General features: G+C 47.9%; 1 protein-coding gene and 1 long non-coding RNA gene across 2 annotated transcripts in view; one reads left to right on the top strand and one right to left on the bottom strand.

The window, feature by feature from the left end:
- Positions 1-18,896, top strand: part of LOC127488761 (uncharacterized) — a 68,638-nt gene that overhangs the window by 48,214 nt on the left and 1,528 nt on the right. The window contains exons 2-3 of the long non-coding RNA XR_016227129.1: positions 13,571-13,739; positions 16,645-17,531. This is a non-coding gene — a long non-coding RNA (uncharacterized LOC127488761). The remainder of the gene's footprint in view (positions 1-13,570; positions 13,740-16,644; positions 17,532-18,896) is intronic.
- On the bottom strand, positions 7,467-12,049 carry LOC149120003 (uncharacterized). The gene is given in 3 exon segments (XM_089323513.1): positions 7,467-7,507; positions 7,510-11,233; positions 11,480-12,049. Coding segments are annotated over 3 exon segments (4,335 nt in total).

Genomic DNA, 18,896 nt, shown 5'->3' on the forward strand with positions numbered 1-18,896 from the left:
GTCCCTGCTGCTGCACTTCTCATCCAGCTCTCTCCTTTGGCCTGGGAAAGCAGTGGAAGATGGCCCAAGTCCTTGGGTCCCTGCACCCAGGTGGGAGACTCGGAATGAAGCTCCTGGCTTTGGATTGGCCCAGCTCTGGCCATTTGGGGAGTGACTAGCAGATGGAAGATCTTTCTGTCTCACTTTTTCTCTGTCTGTAACTCTACCTGTCAAATAAATAAATAAAATCTTTAAAAAGAAAAGATAAAGTCTGCCTAATTTTTTTTTGGACAGGCAGATTTAGACAGTTAGACAGTGAGAAAGAGAGAGAGAAAGGACTTCCTTCCATTGGTTCACCCTCCAAATGACCACTACGGCCAGTGCACTGCTCCGATCCAAAGCCAGAAGCCAGGTGCTTCCTCCTGGTCTCCCATGCAGGTGCAGGGCCCAAGCACTTGGGCATCCTCCACTGCCTTCCCAGGCCACAGCAGAAAGCTGGACTGGAAGATGAGCAACTGGGACAGAACCGGCACCACAACTGGGACTAAAACCCAGTGTGCTGGTGCCACAGGCAGAGGATCAGCCCAGTGAGCCACGGCGCCAGCCTGAGTAGTAGTTTTACCATTAATTCACATAGTACAACACATTGAGGACAGAGATCCTACATGGGAAGCAGGTGCACAGTGATTCCCATTGTTGATTTAACAATTGACAGTCTTATTTATGTCAGTAATCACCCAAGGCTCTTAAATTGATCTGCTGGGGCTATGGAAGCCTCCTGAGTTCACAAATTCCAACCTTATTTAGATAAGGCCTTAATCAAAGTGGATGTTCTCTCCTCCCTTCAGAGAAAGATATCTCCTTTGATGGCCCATTCTTTCTGCTGGGATCTCACTCACAGAGATCTTTCATTTAGCAACCTGGTTATTTTTAAAGTAACAAGCTGATATAAGTGCATACGAAAATGCAAAAAATCTAGGATAGCCAAAATAACTCTGAAAAAATAATAAAATCAAAGGGATGATTTTTAAGTATTATAAATTTATACTAATCTAAAGTGTGGTGTTGTCATACAGAAAGCCAGACAGATGAATGGAACACAAAAGAGGTTCCAGAGAAGATCCAAACACAAGCAGTGAACAGGTTTTCTACAGAGGCACTATCACAGTGCAGGGGAGAAAGTATAGCCTTTTTAACACATGGTGTTAGCACAATGAGATACTAATTTCCAATAAAATAGCTTCTATTTATAAAATTAAAAAGAAAATATGCCACAGATCTAACTGTAGTACTGAAAACTACAATACTTCCAGAAAAAGAAATCATAGAAGAAATTTTTTTTCACTTTAAGTTAGGCAAAGATTTCCTAGATACAAGAAAAAATTAAAATCTATAATTGAGTACAGGGATAATTTACACTTAATCAAAGTCTAAAACTTCTTTTCTTCAAGACTTATTTATTTATTTGAAAGGCAGAATTACAGAGTGGCAGACTCAGAGAGAGAGAGAGAGAGAGAGAGGATCCATCTGCTGGTTCACTCCCCAGATGGCCACAATGACCAGAGCTGGGCTGATCTGAAGTCAGGAACCAATAGATTCTTCTGGATTTCCCATGTGGGTGCAGGAACCCAAGCACTTGGGCCATCTTCTGCTGCTTTCCCTGGCTATAACAGTGAGCTTGATCACAAGTGGAGCAGCCAGGACTCAAAGTCATACCCATATGGAATGCTAGCACTGCAGGCAGCAGCTTTACCCACTATGCCATAGCATGGCCTCAAAAACTTCTTTTCAAAACACTGTTTAAAGAATGAAAGTCAAAGCAAAACAAAATCCTTGAAAAATATACTGAGACCAGCTCTGTGGCATAGTGGGTAAAGCTTCTGCCTAGAGTACCAGCATCCCATATGTGCACCGGTTTGAGTACCAGTTACCCAACTTCTGATTCAGCTCTCTGCTATAGCCTGGGAAAACAGTAGTAGATGGCCCAAATCCTTGGGCCCCTGCACCCTCATGGGAGATCCGGAGGAAATGCTTGGCTCCTGGCTTTGGATAGGCACAGTTCTGGCCATTGCAGCCAACTGGGGAGTGAATTAGCAGTTGGAAGACCTATCTCTCTCTGCCTCTCCTTCTCGCTCTGTGTAACTCTGATTTTCAAGTAAATAAATAAATCATTTTTAAAAAAAGAAAAAGGAAAAATGTACCTGATAAATTAAATTTTATAGTGCAATACGTAAGATGCCAACAAAACAACGCTTAATTCTAAAATAGTAAGCATGTTAGAAATAGTTCACCACAGAAGACAGGAGAGGGAGCTGTTGTTTAATAATGGGTTGAGCCATCTCCTACAATACTGGAATTCTATATGAGTGCTGATTTGAATTCTGGCTGCTATACTTCCAAACCAGTTATAGTAATGCTCCTGGGAAAGCAGCAGTGGATTCCACACATATTCTGACCCCTGGCACATATGTGGGAGACCGATATGCAGTGATCCTCACCAGGTAATCAGTGAGCCCTGAGTACATGCAACTTCCCAGTGACTGCCCAAAGTCCCAGCCACACCCTGAGCCCTCCCACACAGCATCAGTGTTCTCACAGTCCCAGCACACAAGCCTCCCACAGTCATGAGCACCCAGCCCCGCATCAGTTCTCCCCACCAAATTCAAGTTTCTCTGCTCTGCTGTTTGCTGGGTGTGCAGACACTGGTGCATCTATTACATATGTCCAAAATGATGCCTGCTCTCTATCAGCTTGTTACAGAATGCCAGTTTCAGGGTGGTCAGGGAGACAGAAACATGGCAGGTACACTGTCCTACCTAGGGCTCCTAGCTGGATTCCCACCAGGATCTTTCTGCAACTTTATCACCAGTGGCTTGGGTTGCTCCAGTCTGGTCTCACTTCCTGAGCTGCTGCTGAGGTTGTTGGCTGCTGGGTTTCTGAGTTGTGCATGTCCACACCCTGCACATGGTCCACAGTGTCCCTTTAATTTGTGTGGAGTTTCCTCTGCCATTTCTTCCCTAACTCTTCCTTGAGACTGTACTCTCTCCACTTTTTTCATACTATCTTCCACAACAGTAAGCCCCCTCTATTGCTCCATCTTAATCCAATCCTTGATTTATTTTTTCTCAAGAAATTCATCAACATGCTTTTTTTTAACTTTTTGTTTTTTTTTTAATTTTTTTAATTAATTAATTTTTTTTTGACAGGCAGAGTGGACAGTGAGAGAGGGAGAGAGACAAAGAGAAAGGTCTTCCTTTGTCGTTGATTCACCCTTCTATGGCTGCCATGGCCGGGAGCTGCAGCCGGCACACTGCGCTGATCCGATGGCAGGAACCAGGTACTTATCCTAGTCTCCCATGGGGTGCTGGGCCCAAGTACTTGGGCCATCCTCCACTGCACTCCCTGGCCATGGCAAAGAGCTGGCCTGGAAGAGGGGCAATTGGGACAGAATCCAGTGCCCTGACCAGGACTAGAACCCGGTGTGCCAGCACCGCAAGGTGGAGGATTAGCCTAGTGAGCCACGGCGCCGGCCCATCAATATGCTTTTACTCATCTGTTCATTGTTTATTATTGGATTCAACAAATACTTATTGAACAACCAATGCATGTCCATAATAGTCATGGTGGAAAGAAACATGGCTTTTAAATTTTAAAATTTTATAATAAAAATGATAATCTGTGATAGATTGCCAATATTTTATTTTCTAAAGTACATATACCAAGTCTTCTCATTTTCCCTAGAGTATAAACAACTATTATACAGCACCCTGAAAAATCATAGTCATTTATGATAACAGGGTGAATGACACTGTCATATATAATGCTAAGGAATGGCTAAATTTCATCTTTCAAATTGCTTTTATTGGATGCATGCTTGTGAGAACACTGTTAGAAAGGCTTCACCCTTAGTTCATTTTCCTGACCACACCTCCCTCCCTACAAACTGCCCTCTCCAACTTGGATTCTGTATCATCTTCACTCTCTGAAAAAGAATGCATCTGCCAACTAATGTGAAGAGCAAGTCACTTCATCTGTTTAGATGCTGGTTTTTGGACACTTGTGTGCTTCTACCTCCAAAAACAGCCACTCTGTCATTCAATGGTCACTGTTACATCCATCAACAAACAGGCACTAAAAAAATGACAAGAGCAATCCCACAGTTCATGGGTTTTGTGTCTTCCCAGTGAAGGACCCAAAAAGTGGTGCCCTTTTGTGATGACCCCAGAAACACAGACTCCAGACCAGGCGATGCAAAAAGCAAGAGGCAGTTTTATTTCTTTTGCACAAATGGGCCCTCTGCTGCCACAAGCAGCGAGAAAGAGAGGAGCCCTGAACAGTCATCTCACACAGTTTTTAAAGGGCAAAACCACAAGATTAACATACTATAGGGTGGCGTAAGTTCATTGGATAGTTCTCAGCAATTGACCTAATATGGCAGTTTGGAAGTGGTAGGGAAGTAATGTCAGTGGAAAAGTACTAGGTCAAAAGGGTACGATGGAGGGGGTCATTTGAGGAAGAGAAGCGGGCTGCTACGTGCCTTATGTTCCTTGCGGTTTTCTTTGTTAAGCTAGAGCAAGCACAGGGGAGGGGGCTTATGTACATAACAGGATGTTCTGTTGCCCGTACCTCTGAGTAGTATCTAACTGCTTTCTCTGTGAACCAGTTTACTCCCCCATGACTGTTTCTGGAACTGTTTGTCTCAGTTCCTGTTTTTCTATTTTATCAAGGCCACTTTTATGGTGGCTCACGGCCGCTCCCTTCATTCCCCCATTTTCTCTTTGAACTAATTTTAATCCTAAAATTGTGTGCCTGTTACTGTTAAAGCTGTTGGTGAGGGGTTTCAATACAGTCACTGGTGGCCAGGGCTTGGTACTGCTGCGTGAGGACTAATGCCTGCACGGTGGACAGCCTGTCCCTAACAAACTGGAGTAATTGGTTTATAATGCATGGCCCGAAGGTCAGAATTAGGATTAAGATAATAAGGGGGCCCGCTATGGTGGAGAGCAAGGTTGTCAACCAGGGTGACCTGTTATACCATCCCTCAAACCAGCTCTGAGTCTGTTCCCTTTCTTGTCGTCTCTTTTCCAGCCGCTCTCTTAGTTTGGCTAAAGAATCTTTTACTACCCCAGAGTGGTCTATGTAGAAGCAGCATTCTTCTTTGAGGGCAGCACATAACCTTCCTTCTTTTAGAAACAACAGGTCCAAGCCCCTGTGATTTTGGAGTACTACCTCTGAGAGGGAGGTGAGGGACTCTTGTAGTCGTTGGAGGTTCTGTTCTATCTCCATTATATCTGCGTCCACCGCCTGTTGGAGGATTGCCAACCTACTGTTTCCTTGGGTTAGGGCGGCTGTCCCCATGCCCAGCCCAGCGGCCGCTACCCCAAAGCTCAGTAGCACCGCTAGGGTCACGGAGACCGGTTCCCTACGGAACCTGGTTATAGCGTTGCTGTACCGCTCCTCGAGTGTGTTCTCTGGGTGGTAAATCACCTTCAGGACGACTGCTACCAGGACACAGAAGTACCCGGTCCCGTTAAGGACAGCGGTGGACACACAGGGAGTGAGGCCATGAGAGCACACCCACCAGGTTCCGGGAGGTGGCACCAGGTATGAGTTCCAGTCCACCAGGGAGGAGTTGGCAGTGGTGTTGCAGAGGCACCGGTAGGCTGAGGGTGGGTCCCCAACACAGGATCCCTTCCCTGAGACCTCCGCCAAAGTTATCAAGGGTTTAATGGAAGGGCACTGCTGGTGGGACGAGGAGGTATTGAAGGTTCCAACGACAGCTACTCCCTCATAGGAGGGTGGGCTTGCGGGCAGCATAACCAGCAGGGGTCGGTTAGGTTAGGGTGAGACCGATTCAATGCCGAAAAGGTGCCTCGTATTAGCAACATTGCTCTCTCTCCTGCAGGTAGGCCTGCGAGGGGAACCGGTGGGCCTGTCCTCTCAGAGGTCGGCGCTGGTGGGCCTGTTCCCTTAGGAGTCGGCTGCTTAGTCATCTCAGGCCGGGGCGGTCGGTTGGCAGGGGCCAGGGCCCTGTTGGGCCCTACCGGTAGGGGGCCGGGTGAGGTGACTTTTAGTCTAATTTTGAACCAAAACCCAAAATTGTTATTAGTAGCATAATAGCGCAAACCCCAGATTCTTCCTTTCATCCAACTGGACAGCGTTGTGTATTGCTTTCCTGAAGTGGTAAAGGTAATATTGAGGGGATTGCATGTAGGGGAGCTTCCACAGGGGGTGTTCTGGCAGGCACTGTTGGCTAGATAGGAGCCCGAGTGGGCAACAGTGGTATTACGCTTCACAGTAATACAATCCCAAGAAGAGGAAGGCTTCCAGTATGCCTCCCCTGTAGTTTCGCACCCCCAAGCCTTACAGTATAGGAGCTCCGGCCCCCCACACCGGTAGATCTGATCCTTTCTTCTACCATCCCTGGGGCACACATAAAATTCTGGTTGGCGGAGTTGGCATCTCCGAGTTGGGGTTCTACATCCCGTTGCTACGGGGTAGGATCCCGGGGGATGAATGAAGTCTAACGGAGGTGAGGGGTTGTGGGGGATATCTTCCTGATCGGGTAGATCCCAGGAATCTAGTCCCAGGACTATCTGGCATACATCTGGGTGGAGAGAAGGCCACCACGTTCCTGGTACCTGAGTGTCGCTGGTCGACCAGGCCACGCTACCCAAAGGAGAGATCACCTCCCAAGTGAGCTTTTGTGGCCCATGGGGGTTAGGGAAGGACGAGCTGGATAGGGTGAGGCTAGGGTGAATCATAAGCAATACGAGCAATGGGTAAATAATTGCAAACATTATGCAGCTTTTGAAAGTCTTATCTTGAGAGGGTTTTGAGTGCGTTGGAGTGTCCATTTGGCTGAGTCGTCCGCGGGGCCTCCTCCCTCCGGCGGTGCCCTCTTGACGTGAGAAGCGTGAACCCAAGCAGCAATCCTGTCGACTTTCACTGCAGTGGGTGTCATCAGCAGCACCGTGTAGGGTCCCTTCCAACGTGGCTCGAGGGTCCTGGACTGATGTCTGCGGACGTACACTGAATCTCCAATCTGGAAAGGGTGTGGCACTGTAGGGCACTTGGATTGGTACACTGCCACTAGAGGTTTCCACATGTGCTTTTGAATCAGCTGCAAAGCTCTCAGTCGGGTCTGCAGACTGGGGGAAGTGGCATAAGAGTCAATGCTGGGTCCCAATAAGTCAGCTATTGGGGGAGGACCCCCGTACAATATCTCATACGGAGTTAACCCGAACGCGGAGGGAGTGTTGCGGGCCCAGAATAGGGCCATCGGTAATAACTCGACCCAGTCTCTAGTGCCAGTCTCCATCATTAATTTGGTTAAGGTCTCCTTAATTGTTCTATTCATGCACTCTACCTGTCCTGAACTCTGGGGTCTATAAGCACAAGGTAATTTCCAATCAATCCCCAGTACCTTGGCCACCAACTGACTTACCCGGGAGACAAAGGCTGGCCCATTGTCGGATCCCAGTACCTTAGGCAGGCCAAACCGCGGAAAGATTTCTTCCAAGATTTTCTTGACCACCACCTGTGCTGTCTCCTTTTTCACCGGAAAAGCCTCTGTCCAGCCGGAAAAAGTGTCTACAAATACTAGGAGATACTTAATTCCATACCTACTGGGATGGATCTCGGTGAAGTCCACCTCCCAGTTTGTTCCCGGGCATGCCCCTCGCATCCTTGCCCCCTCTGGTACTTTAATACCCTTTGGATTTACTTTTGCACAAGGAACACAGGATTCTGTTGCTTGTTTTGCTAATGAGTCCAGTTCTATTATGAGGTAGGTTAGTTCCTCTCTGTCCAGTAGGGCCTTTAACTTTTTATGCCCCAAGTGGGTCCATCTATGAAGATCTTTTATAAGGTCCTTGGCTTCCTTTCTTGGCAGTACTGTTTTCCCCTGGATCTCCCAGACCTTACGCTGGTTATTGTACGTGCCTCCCAGTCTTTGGATGGCTGTCACATCTTCCTCCGAATATAACCACCCAGGGTTATTTGTGGTTTCTGATGACTGCGTTACTAGAGTGACGCTGTCCAGGGCCCTTGTTTTAGCTACTTCATCCGCCACTCTATTTCCCTTGGCCACTGGGTCATCTCCTTTCTGATGACCTAGGCAGTGGATGATGCTCACTTTCTTTGGAAGGTGGAGGGCTTGTAGGAGATCTAGGATCTCCTGCTTATTTTTGATATCCTTGCCCCCTGAGGTTAGCAACCCTCTCCTCCGATATATTTCCCCATGTATATGCGCAGTGGCAAAGGCGTAACGGCTGTCAGTATAAATGTTTACCCTCCGATTCTTAGCGGCACGAAGCGCTTGGGTGAGGGCCACAAGTTCAGCCTTCTGTGCCGAAGTCCCTAGGGGCAGAGCAGAGGCCCATATGACAGTTTCCCCGTCCACCACTGCTGCCCCTGCCTTTCTCTCACCTTGGTGCAAGAAGCTGCTCCCGTCCATATACCAGGTGACTGTGTTTGACAGGGGTAGATCGGTCAGGTCCTCTCGGGTCCCGTGCACTTCGGCTAACACTTGGTGGCAGTCGTGGTCGACTTGTGATTCAGACCCCGGCTCAGGAAGCAGGGTGGCTGGGTTGAGCGAGGCAGCAGTCCCATACCGGATCCGTTCAGGGTTGAGCAACATGGCCTGGTAGTGGGTGATCCTGGCGTTCGAGAGCCATCTGTCTGGCGGTTGGCGGATGACAGCCTCGATGGCATGGGGTGCCACTATGGTGAGTGGTTGCCCCAGAGTCAATTTGTCCAAGTCTTTCACCAAGACGGCCACAGCCGCAATCATGCAGAGGCAAGGGGGCCACCCCGAGGCAACACTGTCCAGTTTCTTTGAAAAGTACGCCACAGGTCTTTTCCAGGGCCCCAAATTCTGAGTTAAGACACCCTTTGCCATTCCCCCCTTTTCATCCACATAGAGGGTAAAGGGCTTAGCGGGGTCCGGGAGGCTTAATGCGGGGGCCTCCAAGAGGGCTCATTTTATTCTGTCAAAAGCTAATTGTTGTTCCCTTCCCCAGATGAACGGGGAATTCGTCCTGGTTAGGGGGTACAGGGACGCTGCCATTTCTGCAAAACCCGGTATCCAGAGGTGGCAGAAGCCGGCGCTGCCCAAGAACTCCCTGAGGTGGCGAGCATTTCTAGGTGGCGGGATGAGTGCTACGGCCTTCTTACGTTCCTCAGTCAACCACCTCCGTCCCCCCTCCAATACGTAGCCTAGGTAGGTCACGCGTTGGGTGCAAAGTTGGGCCTTCTTCACGGAGGCCCTGTATCCTAACTCTCCCAGCCTATGGAGTAGGGCCTCCGTACCTTTAGTGCAACCCTGTTCAGTCTCTGCAGCTAACAACAGGTCATCCACGTATTGTAGGAGAGTCAGCTCTGGGTGGCTTACCTGGAAATCTGCCAAGTCCTGGTGTAAGGCTTCATCAAACAGTGTAGGAGAGTTCTTGAACCCTTGGGGAAGTCTGGTCCACGTTAGTTGTCCCGAAAACCCAGTTTCCGGGTCTTTCCACTTGAAGGCAAAGAGAGGTTGACTCTGGGGAATCAGTCTTAGGCAAAAGAAGGCATCTTTCAAGTCAAGCACCGTATACCAAGTTCGGGTCAGGGGCAGGGTGCTCAGCAGGTTGTATGGGTTAGGGACCGTAGGGTGAATGTCCTCAGCCCTACGGTTTACTTCCCGTAGGTCTTGCACTGGCCTGTAATCATTGGAGCCAGGCTTTTTGACTGGTAACAAAGGGGTATTCCAAGGTGACTGACAAGGTCTCAATATGCCCAGTTTTATTAGTCTCTGTATGTGTGGCCGAATTCCGACCTTTGCCTCCACAGCCATAGGGTATTGGCGGATAGATACGGGAGTGGCCGTGGGCTTCAGGTTTACTATCACCGGGGGCTGTCTGACAGCAAGCCCTACTCCTCCTGTCTCCGCCCAAGACTGGGGGAATTTAGTAAGCCATTCAGATGCTACTTGGGGCTGAGCTGGTAGGGGGCACTCATGAAGGCGGTGTTCGTCTTCCAGCCGATGGGTCAACACATGGAGGGGTTGACCTGCGGGGCCGACTACTGTGGCTCCCTTGTCTTGGAAATGGATCTGGGCCCCAACCTTTGAGAGCAGATCCCTTCCCAGCAGGGGGTATGGGCAGTCCGGTACCAGTAGGAACGAATGCGTGACCCGCCCTGTTGCCAGGTCGACCTTACGCTCAGTAGTCCATTTATACAGTTTTCCTCCGGTGGCCCCCTGGACCCATGATGTCTTGGAACTGAAAGGGCCCTCAGCTGTGGTAAGAACTGAATGCTGGGCTCCTGTGTTGACCAGAAAGGTGACTGGTCGGCCTCCCACTATCAGGGTTACCCGGGGCTCAAGGGGAGGCTCCTGGCCCTGGCCTACCTATTCGTCGTCTTCCAATGACAGGACCGGAGCAGTTCTCTGCTGGGGTCTTGGCCGTTCCTTGTTTGGACAGTCCCTGGCCCAATGTCCTCTTTCTTTACAGTAGGCGCACTGGTCTTTTTCCACTCTCGGTCTCCATTTGTCTCCCTGGTCCCTATCTTGCCTGCCCTTGTCTTGTCTTGTCTTTGGCCCTGCAACTACGGTGGCCAGGGCCTTAACTAAGTCCTTGTTTTTCTTTTTATCTCTCTGATCTTCTCTACATTCCTGTTCTCTGCGTAACCTCTCTTCTCTTTCCTCCTTTGTCTCTCTTTTATTGAAAATCTTTTCTGCCTCCTTGACTAGGTCCGGCAGTGTATATCCCTGCAACCCCTCCAGCCTCTGTAGCCTTGTGCAGATGTCCGGGGCCGATTGTCCAATGAAGGACATGATTACGTTGGCCTGTCGGTCAGGGGCCTGTGGGTCAAAGGGAGTATACATTCTGTATCCTTCCATTAACCTTTCTAAAAATCCTGCTGGAGTTTCCTCACTACCCTGCACAATCGCACGTACCTTGGCCAAATTGGTGGGGCGTCTTCCTGCCCCCTGCAGACCTGTCAGGAGAACCTGGCGATAGAGACGGAGTCGCTCCCTACCCGCTGCCGTATTGAAGTCCCAATTTGGTTGAGTCAGTGGGAACACCTCATCAATCTCATTAGGTAGCTGAGTGGGGTGGCCGTCATCCCCCGGCACATTTTTGCGGGCTTCTGTGAAAACCCGCTGCTGCTCTTCTGTGGTCAGGAGGGCCTGTAAAAGCTGCTGACAGTCATCCCAAGTGGGTTGGTGGGTTAACAGAATTGACTCAATCAGGCCCGTGAGGGCCTGAGGGTCCTGCAAAAATGGGGGGTTGTGGGTTTTCCATTTGTAGAGATCTGACGCGGAGAATGGCCAGTACTGAAGCTTCCCCCCCACCGAATGCAATGGGAATGCCTGGGATGCCCAATATTCCCCCCCTTCCCTCTGCTCTTGGCGAAGACGCAGGCGGGTATTTGGCAGTGAGGGGTCTCATAGGGAAGTGGGTTGTGGTCCCCCTGATTCTTGGACTGTAGAGTCCGGGGACAGGGCAGAGGGAGGCACCTCCCTCAATGCTGGATGGTTGTAAGGCGGTGGGGGATCCAAAAGGAGGAGGTCCTCCTGTCCACCTGAAAGGACGGGTGGACATACGGTTTTCAGTGGTTGGAGTTCTTTTAGGGGATAGAGATCGGAGGTTGGCGGGGGACCTTGCACTGGGGTCTCTGCTGGAGCGGGGATTAGGGGAGTTGAGGAGGGAAGTGGGGGAGGCCTGGGACCCCCATCAACTTCCTCCTTATCTTTCTGCTGGCGGTCCTTGGTGTCTCCGTGTGCGAGGAAAGGCTTAACCCAAAGCGGGGGCTTCCAGGTCAAGTCTTCCCTCACCGCGACATATGGTACTTGTTCTGGACGTCCCCCTCCACCCTTACGGCAGACTTGGTCTTTAACCTGCAAAATTAAGTCAAGATTAAAGGTTCCGTCCTTCGGCCACCCGACATCGAAAGTGGGCCATTCGGAGGTGCAAAGCGCCACCCACTCCTTTTTGTGGACTTCCATCGACAAACTGCGGGCGATCTCTCGAACCTCCTTCCAGTGTCCTAGAGTCAGGCTTAAAGGTGTTGTTAATTGTTGCCCCATGATGACAGATGGGGGAGACAGTAAGAAATAAAGAACGACAAAAACAGCGACACACAGAACACAAATCACAAGCCGCGCGGCAACAGACTGAGACAAAACCAAAACTAAAATTTCAGATGGGAGTGGCCGTCTGGCCAGACTCTCCCCTGGAAGAAGGGAAATGCTCTCTTTCCCCTCTTCCCAGACCACCGCTGGAGTGTCCTCCAGGGTGGGACCAGGGGTCTCAGGACACGTCTGTCTCCCCCACTGGTCCACTACTGAGCCTGCACAGGCGCCCCAGGATGGATTCCACGTCGCCCTGGCAGACAAGGACAAACAGTACAAACCACAATTACAATAATATACAAGTAAGCAAACTTACCTCCGTCAGGCCGATGGAGTGTGGAAGTCTGGGGTCTCCCAAATCCCGGCTGAGCCCCCAATGAAGGACCCCAAAAGTGGTGCCCTTTTGTGATGACCCCAGAAACACAGACTCCAGACCAGGCGATGCAAAAAGCAAGAGGCAGTTTTATTTCTTTTGCACAAATGGGCCCTCTGCTGCCACAAGCAGCGAGAAAGAGAGGAGCCCTGAACAGTCATCTCACACAGTTTTTAAAGGGCAAAACCACAAGATTAACATACTATAGGGTGGCGTAAGTTCATTGGATAGTTCTCAGCAATTGACCTAATATGGCAGTTTGGAAGTGGTAGGGAAGTAATGTCAGTGGAAAAGTACTAGGTCAAAAGGTTATGATGGAGGGGGTTGTTTGAGGAAGAGAAGCGGGCTGCTATGTGCCTTATGTTCCTTGCGGTTTTCTTTGTTAAGCTAGAGCAAGCACAGGGGAGGGGGCTTATGTACATAACAGGATGTTCTGTCGCCCGTACCTCTGAGTAGTATCTAACTGCTTTCTCTGTGAACCAGTTTACTCCCCCATGACTGTTTCTGGAACTGTTTGTCTCAGTTCCTGTTTTTCTATTTTATCAAGGCCACTTTTATGGTGGCTCATGGCCGCTCCCTTCACCCAGAGCCTGTAGATTAAAATTCTCATGGCTAAGATCACTGAAGAGTTAAAATTGTATATGTATGGGTGTAAAAAGTTAAGCTTAAGCTTACAGGTTTAAACCTTCCTGGTGCAGCTGTAAAAATAAAACAGAGTGAAGTAGCACCTTGACAGTAGGGACTCCATTTTGGAGCACTTGAGACTCCATTCTGGGAAAGCACCCCCCCACCGTGAGACTCTGGTCTGAAACTATGATCTCAAATAGTTGGACAATAGCAGTGCACTGCATCACCCTTGTCAACACACAAAAACCCCCTAGCATGATTGCTCAAGCTTAAAAGTAGAAAGGTTGCACCTGGGTTACCTGGGCTAATAATGAAGATGTGATTTGTCTGTGTCTTAAAATCATAATTGCTGATTGTAAGATTTTAGCAACTGCTTAGCAACCGTGTATTCTCTCCCCCCTCCCGATTTTGTGGTTTTTGCCTTTATAAACCCTATGCTGTAGTTCCTCACAGCTCCTCTGTCCTTGTATTTTCAGAGGTCCCCAACATGTTGGATCAATAAATTTAACCCTTTGCTGGTTGCATGAGAGAAAAAGTCTCTTGGAGTCGTTCCTTGGGCGGTGGGTTTTTTTTGGACCCTAACATTTGGAGATCCCACGGAGACCTGACTGCTGCCTGTGGACACCTCCAACGATATCTCTCAGGGTGAGTACGGCGCCTATTGTTTTGATTAAACATGTACAATTTGATTTGTTGTTTGGTAAGGTTTGTTATTTGTAATCGGCAGCGTGGTTGTCGGGCTCGAGCGAGAGCTCCACCCGACTGTTGCAGGCAGATGTGCTCCAGAGCCACAGACCACATCCCGGGGGATGCCCCAGGAGAAAGGGATAACTGGGGATGCCCAGTGTTTCCTGTTTGGTGGGTTGCCTGCAGTAGGGAAATAGACTGCAGAGACTCACGTTTTGTTTGTACTGTTTTTGTTTGTACTGTTTTGTTTGTACTGCTAGTTAGTCTTTTGTATTTGTTAAGGTGCTTTGTTGGCTGCCTTGTTGTTTGTTGATTGTATTCTCTTGCCATTTAGCATTTGTATGGGATGCCACGGAGGGCTCCCATTTGGTAGACACTTTGTGTGGTCATTGTGTGCTGCTTCTCTATGCTGTTTGTCTGTGTACATTGTGTTGTTTGCTGACATGGGCCAGACTGTGTCTACACCTTTGTCTCTAACTTTGAATCATTGGTCTGAGGTAAGCCACTAGGCGCATAACCTTTCTTTGTCAGTCAAAAGGTAAAGTGGCAGTCTTTCTGTGCCTCTAAATGACCTGCTCTCAGAGTGGATTGGCCCCCGGAGGGCTCATTCCATTTACCACTCATTAGCCGAGTGAAAGAGGCCGTTCTCCAGCTTGGCCATCATGGGCACCCGGACCGGGATTTTAAGAAGACATCGAAGGTCAGTATTCCTTCCCTCAAGCAGGACCGGATCTGTGGAAGTGACCGTTGAGTGTCCAGTACCCCACAGCTCTCTGAGAACGCGGAGTCCCCCCGGCCACGGCTTAGCTACGGCCGAAACTCCAGAGGGATTGTAAGGAACGGGAGGGAAATTAGGAAGGGCAGTTGGCTGAGAGCCTGGAGACCCCCTGAGCTTGCTTTGGCTTCCCGGTGGCTGGACTGCGACCCGAGGACCAGGTCTCTCTCTCGGAGGGACGCCTGGTCACGCTGCCTACTGCTACACGAGCAGGGCTTAGCTTCGGTGGAGGCTAATATTGGACCTTCAGGTAAACTCAGACAACTAGGTAGTGGGTAACCTTGAGCGATAGGAGATTTCAAACCCCACTCAGCCCCCAGACTGAGGAGCTTCATTGCTTTGTGCCTTCCTCCTCCTCCCAGGGGCTCCCTCCCCCACTCTTTTGCTCTCCTCATCTCCATTCCTATACCACTAGCCAGGAGAAAGGGAGAGGGAAATTCCACAAGTCTCTCCACCTAGGGAAAAGCTGTTACCTGTTAACCCTTTCCAACCTGGTAGAAAGTTTTCCATCTTTGCAGCTTATGGTAGCTCTGGTGTGTCTTAAAGTTTTTGTAAACTATTATTGTTGCTAAGCTTTGATTGCCTGAGAACTAAATCTGGAAAAGAGCTAAAGTTAACTATCTGTTGTAATTGAGTGTCTGCAGTAGTCCTAATTGATCTGGCTTGGTTAAATTATAGGAGGTTCCCAACACTCTTGGTAAAACGGCGCACCTACCCAACCCCACGGTTAGTCCTGCCAGGCCCCGGTGTGTGCAGTCTTCCCTGTAAATGGGGGAACACAGCCTTTCTCTGCACTCTATTCTAGTCCGTGTGGCCTGCCACACCCAGGCAAGCATAGCCAAATATCTCTAGGCAGAGCCCCCACCCCAGGGCTGCTTTTTTTTTTCTCCTCTCCTGGAGGAATTTCCAATTCAATACTACTGCTGGCCTTACCTAAGGGAGCCAGAACTTTAAGCCATTAACCCTTACCAACCTGATGGGTTTTTCTCTTTGCAGCTAATAAAAACCTAAACAATGGGTTCATATGCTGATAATCAGCTCTTTTCTGTGCTGCTGTCCCTGACTCATCTGAGAGAGTTCACCTGTCTTGAAGGTTTCGCGTTTTTCTATTGCCATTAGAGTCTTAATTGGGAAAACTACAATGCAAAGTTGTTTACATTGTTTATCTGTTTTTAATGTCTGAGTGATTACCCAACTGATCAGAAATGTACTAATTTTGGCTAAATGGTTTGACTCTCTGACAGCTTAAATTCTAAACCGAGTCTTCCAACTTTGGGCTTCCAGCCGGATCCCTGGAACTCTCAAAGAATGAGACTCTAAATTTGTTAAAGTAGCAGCTGCTTGGGTCAATTCAAATTATATAAAATATATTAAAATGTTATAAATGGTGTCAGACCTATACTGTATTTATGTTTTTACTTTCCAGCTAAAATGGTCTTATAAAAATAAGAATAAATTTTGTGTATACAAGCCTTTATGTTGTTAACTAAAGTAAGCCAATGCAGATTGGTTCAGAAAATTGAGGTAATGCAAACACCCTTCAGTTTGCTCAGTGGCTTGCTTGCTCAGTTTTACATGTCTTTAATATGCTTTAAACTTGTTTCTCTTAATGAGGAAGATCTTTTCAAAGTTGTAAACATGCACTAGTGTTTGCTGTCCAGGATGTGTTATCCTCATGTTACTTAAAAACCTAAAAATGTAATTTTAACTTTTATTTCAGATAATGGTGTGGTATTCATTAATAACTCAGTGTCTTAAGTCATCTGGGCATCAGTGCTAAGTAAAACTTGGAAAAATATATATACTTTTAACATCTCAAATTCAATAAAAAAAAAAACTGTTTGAGTTTGTTAACATGTATTCTCATAGGTTGTCCATACATGACAATTCAAGGCTATGTAAAAGTAACTACGGGTATAAAGTTTCAAAAGGTGTAAACAAGTCATAAAAAGTTTTAAAATGTTTACAATTTTAAAATATTGTTTACAGAGTTGAGTGCTAATGCCAAAATTACACTGACCTAAAGTTAAAGTCTGATCTTCTGTTATAACAATGGTGTTTTTTTTTTTTTTTTTTTTTTTTTGACAGGCAGAGTGGACAGTGAGAGAGAGAGACAGAGAGAGAAAGGTCTTCCTTTGCCGCTGGTTCACCCTCCAATGGCCGCCGCTGCAGCCGGCGCACTGCGCTGATCCTGGCAGGAGCCAGGAGCCAGGTGCTTTTCCTGGTCTCCCATGGGGTGCAGGGCCCAAGCACCTGGGCCATCCTCCACTGCACTCCCTGGCCATAGCAGAGAGCTGGCCTGGAAGAGGGGCAACCGGGACAGAATCCGGCGCCCCAACCGGGACTAGAACCCGGTGTGCCGGCGCCGCAAGGTGGAGGATTAGCCTATTGAGCCACGGCGCCGGCTACAATGGGTTTTTTTTTTTAAATGTGTACTAATGTTAGTAAATATCTAAAAATGGTCTAAATCATAAATCTTGGAATCTGTTTTTGCAAAAACTGTAATGTCTGTTTTAACAGTGTCTGCTTAATCGGTTACTCTGCCATTTCTAGAGTTAGGTCCTGTAAGCTCTTTTTGACTCTGTTAAATAATCCTAAATTATGTAAACTCTTATATACAAGGGTTTTTTTTTATTTCTGGTTTATTGACAACAAGAGACATAAAATTCATTTTAATCCATTGTGTACTCTATTGTCTCTGTTAAGTTATGGTTATGTGGTAGATGCTAGAAAACTGGGTTCCAGAAACCCAAGAAAGCTCTAGTGTCCACAGGCTACACAGTAAATACCCGGAAGCCAAAGGATGGCAGAGACCTCTGCCACAATTTCTCCTCTAAGTCAGGCTACGCAGTAAACACTGGTTAAATCTAAAAGCCCAAAAAGTCAGGCTAGAGACCCGACTCGCTGCCTCACTTCTCCTCTTTTCTCTTCCAGAAGGGAAGTTACTACTGTTCTGCAGGACTCTCCACTGTGATGTACGGTTTGATCCCCAGACCTTATGTAAGGGGTGACTGACCTTTTCTGTAATAATGCCTGACCACAGTATAGGGCCCCAAACAACATAACAAAAAAAAAAGGTTAAACTATAAAATAATGTGACAACTAGATCAATTTTTTGGTGTACGCAGTAAATGGGCAGAACTCCCCTTTTAAACCAAACTAAAAAAATAGATAAAAAGTTACACTGACAACCTCAAAGTATACAAACAGGTCACCACAGTTGATCTTACCTAAAAGGTCATAGTTCTCCTCATGGGCACGGTCTTAGCTTGCAGAAAAATACTAAGTGTCAGAATTTGCCCATGGCCATAGTTTTTCTAGCTCACCCTGATATTAAAAAAAATCTCCAAAAATCAGGGTTGGGTTGAGCACCCTCTTGACTGACATCATGGAGGCTGCCTCCTTGGTCTACTTTATTAGAGACTAGGAAAACGAGGAGCAAGCTAGCAGCAAAGGATAGGCAACAGACCAATCAATGGCTGCTTTACATGGTGATTACCATCAAGGAGACCCAGCAAGGCCAGTGCACCCCAAACGGCACCTGTTGCTAATATGAGGAGCCAGGGCATTGGGCAAGCAGCTGTTGTGACAGCAAATGCCTTCTGTCAGCTCTGCCAAGAGCACAGTCACTGGACACGGAACTGCCCTGGGTGTCAAAGGACTGCTGGTTCAGAACCATAGACCCTGTGGCCCCGAGCTAAAAAGCCTTTGGCTCTGCCCAGCCTCTGCCCAGCTTCCAGCTCCAGCCACTGCTATTGAGGGGATGGCCTAGGGTCAGTGAAACACAAGTTGCCTATTTCTATCCGCCTCCTATTCAGCTCTCCTCCTAGTCCAGCCATGTAATGCAAGTCAACAGGGTGCCTCCCTTAAAGGAGATTTGCATCTCTTTCAATTCTCTTCCAGCACCCCATGGATAGGTCTGGGCCTCACACACCCAGCCAGGCCTTAAAAGTCTATCCAATAACATTAAGCTTAGAAAGCCCTCCCTGCCAGTTCCTAAAAACAGGGCTTTCAGTAACAGCTAACTCAGATAGCCCTATACCTATTTGGACAGGTCCTCACTGAGGACTTAAAGGGCCTATCTCTTGAGGGGGGTGCACAATAATCCATAATATAAATGGTTAAATGTAAATAATTCATTAGTTTATCTTTTTCCCAGCCTGAGACTCTAGTCTTGTACATTGGCTTAACTTCCTAGCAAAACTGGCTACTAAATATCCAAAAAATATATATATATATTGTCTCTGGGTCAATCAGACTAGACAGGCACAAACCCAAATTTGTACTTTTCCTGGAAAAAGCCAAACAGCTCCAGGACCAGGCCAAGCAGGGCTGGGATT

This window comes from Oryctolagus cuniculus, chromosome 21 (assembly GCF_051225735.1).
Source record: "Oryctolagus cuniculus isolate XC-2025 breed Fujian yellow rabbit chromosome 21, ASM5122573v1, whole genome shotgun sequence".
Classification (NCBI taxonomy): domain Eukaryota; kingdom Metazoa; phylum Chordata; class Mammalia; order Lagomorpha; family Leporidae; genus Oryctolagus; species Oryctolagus cuniculus.